Source organism: Rhopalosiphum padi, chromosome 4 (genome assembly GCF_020882245.1).
Source record: "Rhopalosiphum padi isolate XX-2018 chromosome 4, ASM2088224v1, whole genome shotgun sequence".
In the NCBI taxonomy this organism is placed as follows: Eukaryota; Metazoa; Arthropoda; class Insecta; order Hemiptera; family Aphididae; genus Rhopalosiphum; species Rhopalosiphum padi.
Genome location: NC_083600.1, coordinates 42304503 through 42317065, shown reverse-complemented (window position 1 = coordinate 42317065; position 12563 = coordinate 42304503). Strand labels below are relative to the sequence as shown.

The 12563-nt window shown below is 26.2% G+C and overlaps 1 protein-coding gene across 2 annotated transcripts; it reads right to left on the bottom strand.

Moving 5' to 3' along the window:
• Window positions 1-5973: 5973 nt before the first annotated feature.
• LOC132929646 (farnesol dehydrogenase-like) lies at window positions 5974-12201 on the bottom strand. Of its 2 annotated transcripts, none has more exons than XM_060995149.1 (6): window positions 11698-12186; window positions 10940-11111; window positions 10735-10861; window positions 10517-10646; window positions 8527-8679; window positions 5974-6298 (listed from the first exon to the last, which is right to left on the bottom strand). In XM_060995149.1, exons 1-6 carry the CDS (start codon window positions 11827-11829, stop codon window positions 6206-6208), a joined length of 807 nt encoding a protein of 268 aa, XP_060851132.1. In that variant the 5' UTR covers window positions 11830-12186; the 3' UTR covers window positions 5974-6205. The 2 variants fall into 2 exon arrangements, with proteins under 2 accessions (XP_060851132.1, XP_060851133.1); XM_060995150.1 differs by lacking the exon at window positions 5974-6298 and adding an exon at window positions 7085-7356 and having other exon boundaries at window positions 11698-12201.
• Between the last annotated feature and the right edge of the window lie 362 nt (window positions 12202-12563).

Sequence of the window (12563 nt, the reverse complement as noted above, 5' to 3'; positions counted from 1 at the left end):
CCGATAGATAATAGTTCCATCGTGAGGCTGCCGAGAACATCGAAAATGACCGTCATCGTGTTATATGCAATATCTGGAGATATGTCTAACTAAACCAGAAATTGGAGAACGACAACATTAAAATAAAAACTTCTCTGACGTAGACGGTTCTATTTTAAAATATTGTGTACCAAGCAGTGGCGGCTCGTAGATAGGGATGACGGGGCGGTCGCCCCCCTTCTAAAATTATTATTTATTACTAATTTATAAGTTTAATATAAAATTTCAAATTTATATTGAAGTATAATATTGTCAAAAATAAAAATTATGTTTCCTATATTTACACTAATAAATATTATGAAAACATCAGATAATGGGAGTTTACAATTTCTGAGAAACGATTACCAATAACAATTTGCCGAAATCCGCGAGCAGCGAATGCGATTCTCATAACTATGATCGGAATACAAAAACTAAGAAGGGGGAACACAATAATAACACTGCCGCCCGATGATTTTAATCGCCCGATGCCCCGATATGCACGGAGATTCCGAACTTGCGTGTGTTTATTATTTACTTTTTGCCGGCGTAACTCATCGTAATCAATTATTATTTTATTATTTCATTATCATTATACATGTATTAAATTAATTTAATTAAATAACTATTATTAATATTATTTGTGTTCAATACTTTCCATTAACAAGACATTTTTGTATCGCCCTACCACTTTCTAAGCACACGAGCCGCCACTGGTACCTAGTTACATATTATTTGGTATGAACACCATGACTGAAAAAATAAATGTTGACGCTCCGCTGGGTTTATAGTTGTACCAATATCGGCATGATAAAACTGAACACATTAAAATAATATTGACAATAATATTGTGATCATTTAAGAGGATGGCATGCCTGTGTTGTCCACGTCTTACAAACTTGACCCGTCGTTGCAGGTGTCGCTAATATGTTGACATCGTTAGTGCCGTGTTAGCGTTTCGCTCACCTATTGAAATGCACGTGTACAAAATTAATATACCATGGCACCGACAGATGTCAATATTAGACTTCTATAGTATAATAATAAATAAAATAACAAGATAATAAACCGAAAATAAAAACAGTATAATTATAAAATATACGGTAAGGCGATCAGTGACGGGCGAGTACAACGCTAACTATACGGTATTATTACATATTATACGGCAACATTGGACTTCGATAACTTTGTAAGTTTATTTATAACTTTTAATATTCTTCCGTAATCATTTTCGTAAATAACTCAAGGTATAATATTGTCAAAATCTAATAATATTTAAACCGTAAGCTTTAATATTACAGTTATTTGATCTAATATCAAACCATAAGGTAAGGACATTATCTGTGTTTCGTTAAAGGCTTTTAAAATATTTTAATTTTTAATTTGTAAATTTGGTCAATTTACTCTATTAAAGCTTATTGAAAAATTAAGATTGCCAAACTCAAATTTTGTTATGTTGTACTTACTTACGTCTGTAAGTTGGTGGAAATGAATAAAGTTTTTTGTCGATCAATAACACAAATAATATTTTTGTGGTTTTTTACTATAGAATATATTGGTATGATACGTCAATAGAAATTATGCCGTATAATCTTCTATACATAGATATGTATTTTTTATGACAATTATTTTTTACCAATATTATAGTAATAAATTAGTAAGTCTTTATAATAATTCGTATTGAAGCTGCCGGTCGTGGCGGTAAGTTGCGGTAAACTACGATTGAACGAACATAATATGTTAGGTATATTGTACCCTTTTAACCACGCAGGTTGAACATGGCATATTTTAATTACATTGTCTCAAAGGAATTAAAATTTGATTATTTTTATTAACAATATATATTTTTTAACTTTACCGTGATAAGCAGGAACCTATTTTTATATTATCATCTTGATATCAACACGCAAGATACATATTTATTACGACGGAATAGCTGTGAAATAATGTTATTTTTTAATTCATATACTATAATATATTATTATATCATGTACTCGTGTATTGTAATTATTAAAATTAATATTTGTTGTATAATAACCCATAGCCCAGAGACCAGAATAATTTTACATAATATCAGTACATTCAAATTAATTTCAATAATGTATTGATACAGTGAATATAGTAATAATATAGGAAGACTTAATTAGATATTAACCTATATTCATGTGTAGTGAATACATATTATTGTTATAAGTTTTCGTCTTGCAACTCTATAATGACTTTTTATTTAAATTAAATAAAGGAATAATATTTGAAATGATTTAATTTTTAGAATTATTTGTTTTTTAAATAATATTACTTTGAGCTTAAAATAATGCATGTTGAAAATAAAACATTTATGGTATGTGTTGTATGTTTATTGGTAGTGTATTGTAGATAATGCGTTACTATAGAACATAATATGCCGATAACAAAAGGTTTTGTTCGCAACCATAATACAATTATTTAAAATTAAAATAAATCAGAAAATCGATGACCAAGTAATAAAAACCCTTTATTTATGTACGCGCGTGTTACATACAACATACCTACATGTTTGCATTCACCAGTTTTCAATTTTTATTATTTATTTCACCTATGGTATGGTATGGTATGGTAGCATTAGGTATAGTGATAAATCGACGACAACCGTACGCTCTCTTGTTATTGTTGTAATATTATCCATAACGACAAAATCATTTGCTGGATATATAGGTATGATTAACTTATAAACATAGTAAACCATCCGAATTTGCAATATTGTTTAGGGATAATATTTTTATTTTTATTGATTCTTCGAGAATATAATGAGCCCCGCCGAAAATGTCTTTATTGTACTTAAAATATAGTGGCTTTTAATGGCATATAATGGCATACATATTATTTAATGTATCTAAATATTAAAATCTCTCTTTGTATTACTCATGTGGTAAAAATGTAAAATTAGATTCACTTTTTATCAATCAGCAACCTTGGTTTTGATATTTTTGATCTTTTACCCAGTCTTAAACAGTAAATAACAGAATTAATTTTTTTTTTTTTTTTATAACGGATCGTTTGAAGTATATTTCCTCCTAATGAGGCTTTACAGGGATAGTATAATATAATATGCTTATAATATATTATACTCATAGTTTATTATTTATAGTGATTTAATGTTCATACGATGATAATGAAGAAATACAACTTATTGTTGGATTAAATATTTATATTAGCACTTCATTCCTATATATTATATTGAACTTAAGCGATTATAGTTGTTAAGCTTATAAAAAATAAAATTATAGAAACTTAAAACTTTGAACATAAAAAAATTCAAGGAAAATGTGGACAAAAACTTGAAATAAATAACGAGGAAAAGTTTCTTGATAGGTTTTAAATTATTAAGAAAAAAAATTAAGAAAACTCAGATGTAATTTATAAAAACAACTTATAAAATAATTTTTTATGTATACGTTCAATACAGTGAAATAATAATAATAAAAAAAAAAATGATTTAAAAATTGTCATTTGGTAGGTATCTAAATTAATTATATAGATTATAATATATAATATCTGCAGAGATTGCTCTAACGTGCAGTTGTATACGATATATAATGTAGTTCTTATTTAAATGTTACTTATTATTTATAATCTATTAATATAATCTATATATTCAACTCTCTACCTTCAACATAGGCGTCAGCTTAAAGGAGGTAGATAAATTATGTATTTATGTTTTATTTGTAAAATGTTGAATAATGATAAATATGTATAATTTAAATAAGAAAAAAAAATTATAAAATTCAAATACACATACATTTTTGTAATTTGAATTTTTATAAATTACGATTAAACATGGACAGTAAATAAATATTTATTTATGAATATCAAGTGATTAAAACCACAATAGTCAGTGGCTAAAACTACAGTTGAAGATTAAAAGATTATGATTAAATTAGTGTATCTCAAATCATTGAAACGTATTTTACGATTAAAATGTTCTTACTATTTTTAGATTCCATTTATTAATACATCTAAATTACAAAATGTTAATTACGTAAAATATACATAAAACTGATAACTGATTAGTTATAAAAAAAATCTATATATGCTTATATTAATATATATGAACTATTTTAGATCGCATTTATTGATATAAAAAAATATAGTAAATTCATTATGAAATCAAACCAAGATTTTACCAAATGATTCATTCGAAAAAAAAATTATTTCTATTAATTCTGTTATCATAGAAATTTGTATCATCGTATAGCTGTTATAGTATACCTTTTACCTGTACAAAATATGTATGTAATAAATTTTAGTTTTTATCGTTAGAAAGTTTATCTAAATAAATAGTTATTATAATAATGTTATTGCATTTTATCAATGCGACATCCAATATGGCCTTTTATCCATGTATATAGATTCTATAACTACTCATTGTTACGTCAAGTCATCTATATTGTATAATATATTATCTATACCCATCGGCTTCTGCTGACAATATTGTAAATATCTACCAAAAATAATGTACAACACTCCAAACGGTAAAATCATAATGAACTGTATTGCGATTATAAATATAGTTAAAATTATAAAATAGTATACAATTATAAATTTTTGATTTATGTTTGAAAAAAAAATGGTTTGACTAAATAGGAGAAGTTTCGTAAGCATTTGAAATGCATTTAGAGAAAACCAAAACTTTTTTTTTTGTTTTATTGAATTTTTGTATTTTTCTGTTCATAATATGTATATAAAAAAATGTAAGCATATGACACCACATGAACTTAGTGCTTATAACTTAGTGCTTACACTTATAGTGTATACAAATCATAAACATCTCTCCTAATCGAACTTATAAATATACTTATAACTTATAAAGTTTATGATTTTACGACATACAGCCAACTCTAATTACAACTTTAAGCTGGTAAAATCGTTAAAAAGGAATACCGTTAAAACTTTACTCAACTATATATAGACTATATATAATATAGATAAGTATACTCATTAGTAAAATAGTGCTTGAGGGATATATCCAACTTTATACAGTCGCCCGAGGTGGATAATTGATGGTGGGTGGGTGCATGAACTTATCAAAATATGTTATACACATAATCAATTAACAAGTAGACTGCAGCTCCAATGTATTTCGGTGGCGTGCGCAAAGTTTAATTAACTGCAGTAGTTGTAATTCATACATCAAACACCAATTACCTTACTAGACACATCACACATATAAATACGACGTATCTATTTACAATGGTTAAGGAAGAAGAAATCCTGTTAAGAGGTTGGGTGGGGGTTTGCAGGATCTACCTTTTTTTTTTAACAAGCTCTATGCATGGTTTTCAGCGGAGGAGTAGTATTATCCAAAGACATGGCGAATTTCCAGTTTTAATGACTGATGGCGATCGAAATAAACGAGTAAATATTAAACATTACGTCATATTATCTAATATACGAAAACAATAATATTAAGTTTGTTTTACTTTGTAATACATTTATGTTAATATTATTTATTTTAATACATTTACTTATGTACTATGACCAATATTATATGTACACATTAATGTTCAGGCTTTTTTTCGGGTGTGCGAGGTATCAAGCAGGCCATTTTGAAATTTCACCAGGCCACATAAAAATTATCCACATTATCCTATTTCAAATTTTTATCATACATCATGGACCGAATCAATGCATCAACATAACTCATAAGTAGTAAAAATCAATTTAAAAATAAAATACAATAAAAATATATAGTGCAATATTTGTTCATAACCAATGTAATTTAAAGTCATAAATAATAATCATGCATTATTTCATCAGGGTGTAGTCCAATTGAAACTATTTTAAAAGTAAGGGGTTCAACCACAAACCCTGATCCCCCCCCAAATGACGGCCCTGATTATATGTTATATCGATGTAGGTAGCATACATATTATATTTATCGTTTTTAAATTATTAATAAAATAAACGTTACTCTCGTTAAAATAATAATACATATATCGATATATTTTTTAATAATCAATTAATCTAGAATCAATAAATTTCGTTTCATAAATGTGACATAAAACGATACAATAATATTTTTTTCCCCGATAATTAATAAAATATGTTGGAACATTTTTAAATAATTATTCATAATTAATATATAATTTAAATAATTTTATCATTAATTTTAACCAGAAACAAATTAAACAAATATTAGCATAATCAATCATAAGTTTAATAAATTTTCCACTACTTGAGAACTCGGTTGGAAATGCATCTGTATTGTAACTCCAGTTGGTATGATAATCATTTCAGCTATCTGAAAAACAGACATTTAGAAAATTAAACATAACTTTTTAATTTATAATATTGTATTTTTTTAAATGAATTATTTTTAATTTTTTAAAAAATCAGAAACTAAAGAATTATTTAAATTAGTTATTTCTGAAATCATATTTAATTGTTAACATTAAATGTGTTACGTAACAATATTGGTCAAGATTTTTTCGTAATATATATTAGTTATTGTTTGATTTTTTTTTAAATGTACTTTAAAAAGATTAAACTAAAATTGTCTGTATATTAAATATAATAGAAAATGTATGATAAATGTTCTACACATAAGATATATTATCTATTTGGTCAGTAATCCACATAGGTATATGATTCACTATAATACGTGATAGAACAGTGAAGAATGGAAATGACTTTTTCACACTTCATAAAATACAAAAATATTTCACGAAATGGTCATCGTGTAATTTTTTCTACAACGTAGTCATTCGTTATGTTCACTGAAATAAAAAATGTTACCGAACACAGTTATTTTTATTACTTATATAACTTATAAACTTTAAGCAGTGTAGGTACAAAACTATTATATTATATTAACGAAATATTAAATTTAATACCGTACACGATTTTAACATAGACACATTTAAGTTGTATTTATATAAAGAGAAGTTAAATAATTAAACGTAATGATATTTAATATATGTATAACATATAATATTAAAAAAATATACATACAAAAAGCATTATTAAACACTTAATTAAAAAAGTTTAAAAAAAATAAGTTTATTTAGTATATAGTAATTGGTTTTAATTTTTATTTATTTAAGCAGGCCAGTGGATTTTGATAACTGCTGTAACATTTCATGCTACCTTTAGTTTGATTTGACAAGCACTTTTACAAGAACAACTTTGGAGCCCCTGACCTGCTAATACAACTTGGACAGATTCCCGTAAAGTTAATTCATTTCGTTTCAAAGCTTGTTCAGCTGAAATAAAATTTGAAGTGGCTTATTTCCAAGATAATTTAACCATTCATGATGAGTAAGTTGAGGTTTGTACTCTGTACATCTTATTGGGCATAGTCTGAAAGTCAATTTTAAACTTATAACAAAAGTATTGCAGTCAATAATTTAGAACTCTGGAATTACAACATTGTTAATTTGTAATAAATAACAAAAAAGTATATAATATATATATATAATATGCAATTGTATTCTTATTAAAATTATTATATTTATCAATTTTTTTTTTTTATGTAATATATTAGTACCTGTAATATTTTTTCGGCAGCTTTTTTTAAGCTAGTATGCCCTGTCTTATGTTTTTCATGAATTTTCTTAATTTGTTTTATACGAATTACAAATATTTTATGCAGATTCGGGTTTGCACATTTTGCAGTATTTTAAAAGATTTTTCTATTCTTGAATCTCCTCTTTCATATTTCACGAGGTTTAAAAAAAACTATTTCAATTTCATTAAAAGGCAAATTTTAATGAAATGATCGATTACACAAAGTTGATGTGATATACACAGATATAATCATTCATCTGCAGTAAAAATAAAAGAGACTAATTATCCCATAATATTTAGAAGCGTCTTCAAAAAATAAAAATACTTCTAAAATTATGTACGTATGATATTTAAAAAAATTAATTCTAGGAGCTTGAGTCCACTTAACATTTTTCCTATTTGCGTTGCTTTATATAACATATTTATATATATATATATATATATATATTATACATATTAATTAATTAGATTATTCTATGTTAATAACTAATAAGAAAACCAGTGAATTTCGGGCTATTCACTAATGATAACTTATATCACACCAGACAAAATAAATATCTGTTTCTATAAATTTAGAATTTTTAGTTTTGTTTTCTATGTGTTTCTTTTCAAATAAATTTTCAATAGTTTAATTTATTTTTAAAATTAAAAATAAGTTAATAAGCGTTGAAATACAACTTTTTAAAAATTCACTATAATTTTTTTTACCTACGGGCGTAATATGGCTGCAAATAAGAAATACATTAAATATAAACTGCAGTGCCAATAAACTAACAACCGTTTATCTCAATTCTAGGTACTTTTATAAATTAGGTATTTGGTTCAAATTCCTAAATTCAATATACTTTCGATCGAGAAAAATTACTATATCAGCGTTTGATATGAAGGCGATTCAACTATTTATGGTCAGATGTGTTATCAAAAAAATTACGGAGTACTTAATTTACAAATATATTTACTTACAAGAACATTTGGCGGCGTTGCCAAAGAACTAATTACGGCATTCGCGACGTCTTCTGCATCAAGTATTTTGTAATTCACCGTAGTTTTTAATTCTTTGTGATATTTGATGAGATTTGTTAACATATCTGTAGCTGTTGGTCCTGGGCTAACGCTCTAAATATTCAAAACGGTATAATTATTGTTATTGTTAATTTAATAAAACACGATAGGTGATCGGCTATGAAATGAAATGGTATTTCCAAGTTATAATAATATAATAAAAAAAGTCAAAAACGGTATAGCCAAATCGATATCACTATTCCGAAATTAAGAATAAAATATTATCAAAGAAAACACCATTCCTTCAGACGTAAATTAGAAAAATAATATAATATACGTGTAGGTTAACTCATTACAAATCGTAAAACAAATAAACTATAATGGGTCTATTATATCTATATAACAATAACAAGACTAATTATTTTATAAAAATGTGTCCAATACGGTACTGTAGCTTGTATAATACCGATCCGTATTTATTATTAAATATTTAAATAGTAGTAAAACAATATTACTCAGTATAGATCGGTAAATATTGAATTGGAATCAATGATATTTTATTTTTATGGATATGCATTGAACATTTTTCAATTAAAAACAAGCTTTGGATTGTTTCTTTTTTCACTATTCGACAGGTTTTGGTGTTTTATCATCGACGCTTATTTATCTTATTCAACCATTACTCGTCCTTCGGTAAATAAATAGATGTCCTCCCGAAGAACGCATAACCGTGTAATATATTATGACACAGCACAGAAACGCGGTTATATGTATACGACTGTAGTATACTGTACAGATTGACCGAGTAAGCATTATGTTATTATCTTATTACATACAAGTATATACGACCTGAATATATGTATAATAATAGAGAATTATCAATGAGGAATTTTTTGCCTGGTTGCTCATTATATTATACAATTTTTAAAACGTACCAAACTACCAAACTATTACAATCTATGACGTACGATTTTAACGGGCTACCAAAAATTTATACTAATTCGTTTAAATACAAATTGATGAGATATCAGTAAGTCGGTCGATATGAGCTCTTTGTATATGTATACATTATATAAATTAAATAATATATATATTTAACATAAATTACTAATAATTTATAACAAATTCGATTAATAACTTATGTATTGATAGCTCAATACTGAATAAAAGTATAAAAAATTATTTATTTTCTGTCCATTTATATATATTAATATACACTTAATATAACTAACCTAATTGTTTATAAATAGAAATAATATAAATTAATAATAGCCACATGATGGAACTATACCACCCTAAAATAAAACAGAAAATGTTTAAAACAAGTAAAATGAATCATAGCTTTCATGAGGAAAAAACCGAAAGCAGTTTCACATTTAAGGAAAAAATAATATTTTATTTGTAATAAGTGTGCCTATACTTACTAATATTGACTAAAAATTGATTTTCTACTAATAATTAAAATTGTGCATGATACTACCGTAAAATGTTTTTAAAAAAGGTTTCTGATTAACAATAATAATTACAAATAAGTAAATGTACCTATAAACATATAAATGCCATAAAAAATATATATATCCCACCAATAATTTATTTGAAAAACGTTCGATAAAACTTTGTTTAATCCCTATTTAATATTATATAACCATGACGGCCGTTCCCATATTATTATCGCTGTAAACGCCAATTTACCTACGTTTTTATATGACATCCACATGTCTACGTATCAGTACAAAACATTAATTGGCTTAAATAGTTTATGTATATAATTTATATTTATTCAAATTTAAATTCATGACTTAAAACAATATATAAGTAAATAATACCTATTCCACTAATTTTATTTTATTAAAGTAACCTTAGCAATACAATACTATTATATCATAATATATAGTAAACTACGTTTTAATTATAATAATTAATAATTGTAATAAATTGTATTCTACTTTACCGAAACTTTGATTTTTGATCCAGTTAATTGTAATTCGTGTCGTAGTCCGTCACACAGTGCTGTGACTGCTTGCTTTGAAGCGTTATACATTTTGTGCGCAAAGTTCGGAGTTAAACTGTGACCGGAGATACTAAAAGTTGTGAATTATGTATAGCGTGTTTAATTTTTATATTAGTAATAAATTTTTTTGAACAACATTCAATATAATAATAGATTACCTATTTATTTGAATGATGTGACCGTCGATTTTATTTTTCGTCATCGATTTGTAAGCTTCTCTCGAACATACACTCAACGCCATAACATTGACATTAAATATCTCTTGCCAATCCTCCAGTTTTCCGTCTGTATCATAAGAGCGATACTTAATATTTAAAGTCTTATGAGAATTTCTAATTGCATTTCATATGTGAGTGCACTCACTTAAAAGGCTTGATACTTTCGACACTCCCGCATTGTTAATTAAAATACTGGGACCTCCTAATGTTGAATCTACCCACGAAAAAACGTTTTTCACATCTTGCTCGTTAGTGACATCGCATACTTTTGTATAAATAGTTCCGTAGTCTTTATCATTTAACGATTCGGCTAATTCCTTAAGAACAAATCAAATATCAAAGTATATATTATAAACTATATATTATTACACAATACACATTTAATAATATAATAGTGTAATTGTTTTAAAACGTAAACTTTTATGACATATTAATATATTTTCCTAAAATATAATAAAAAATTAAAAAAGAATAATTTTGAACATAATTTCCATTTTAAATAAAACAGATTGGAAAAATAAACGCAAAACTTGGCCGAAGTATTCGTTAATTCTAAATACTTATAAGTTATACATAACTCGTAAACTGCGACTCGTTCGAATATCCATTATATATAAAAAAATTATTCAACTTTATTATATGAAATTAAAAATGTATGTTATCATTCAAAGAAGTAAAAAACTTAAAAATGTTAACAATAAAGAATATTAAAAATATAATTTTTTTAGAAAAGTCTTGTTTTATTTCGACTAAAAATTAGTAAATAAACATTTGTCTAATAAAACTAATAGATTTTGAAATAATGAGAAGCTAGTGTTGCAACCTATTTGTTATGTCCAATATGATAGGATTAAACTATTTTTATTATTTAATCAATAAGTGTCTGCATCGTCGATAACTTACCTTTAGTTCGTTTTCTCTTCTGGCGAGCGCCACGACGTGCACGCCACTCTTCGCCAGCTTCACTACAATCGCCGCACCAATACCAGCACTGGCGCCAGTAACTATTGCCACCTTGCCACTCCACCGTTCCATCGGGCTACTTATTATTATTTTTATTTTTAAATATTGTACTTACTTATATATGTATGCACTCATATGTCCTGAAATAATAATATATGACATATAAACGTATATCAGTAGTTCCGTGGGATAGACACGCTGCAGACTGTAGACCTCACTGCAGTTTTTATTTAATGGACACTGATTATGAAAACGATGTTCACGTGTAACACATTATTATCTACAACAATGTTATTATAAATGGTATATATACTACTAAAATAGTAATGATAATAATAATATAATGTTTCCTAAATAATGTGTCAAGAAATTTTAAAGGTATGCCTTAAAAACTTGAGAACACGTTGTTTTGAATAAATCCTAAATTATTTATTTTCGGCAAATAGAAATTGTCTATCTGATGTGTGCTGCGATTTATAATAAATTAATAGGTAATAATAATAACGTGCTACGATTAAAACTAGTTTGGGAACCACTGAACCACTGTACTACCTACTCATTTTTACCGCAGATAAAAGATCTACAGGTGGCGTGGATGTCTGTAGTTGGGTTACTGTATAAAGAACATCTTAGGTAGTTAGGTACGGCGCCTTAGGTTAGGACCTAACGCGATTTCACGATTTTATCAAAACTATAAAATTAAATATGAGAGACCTTTTAGAGCTCGTTTTCCGTTTTCACCACAAATATATATATATTAATTATATTGTTTTATATTTGTGATATTTACGATTTTATAATAAATT

Excerpts from the sequence above, each read along its gene's own strand:
- LOC132929646 (XM_060995149.1), bottom strand. The coding sequence starts at position 11,829 with ATGGAACGGTGGAGTGGCAAGGTGGCAATAGTTACTGGCGCCAGTGCT. Across the intron at positions 11,112-11,697 it reads GAAGAGAAAACGAACTAAAG|GAATTAGCCGAATCGTTAAA; the intron begins GTAAGTTATCGA and ends TTTGTTCTTAAG. Across the intron at positions 8,680-10,516 it reads GATCAAAAATCAAAGTTTCG|AGCGTTAGCCCAGGACCAAC; the intron begins GTAAAGTAGAAT and ends TTGAATATTTAG.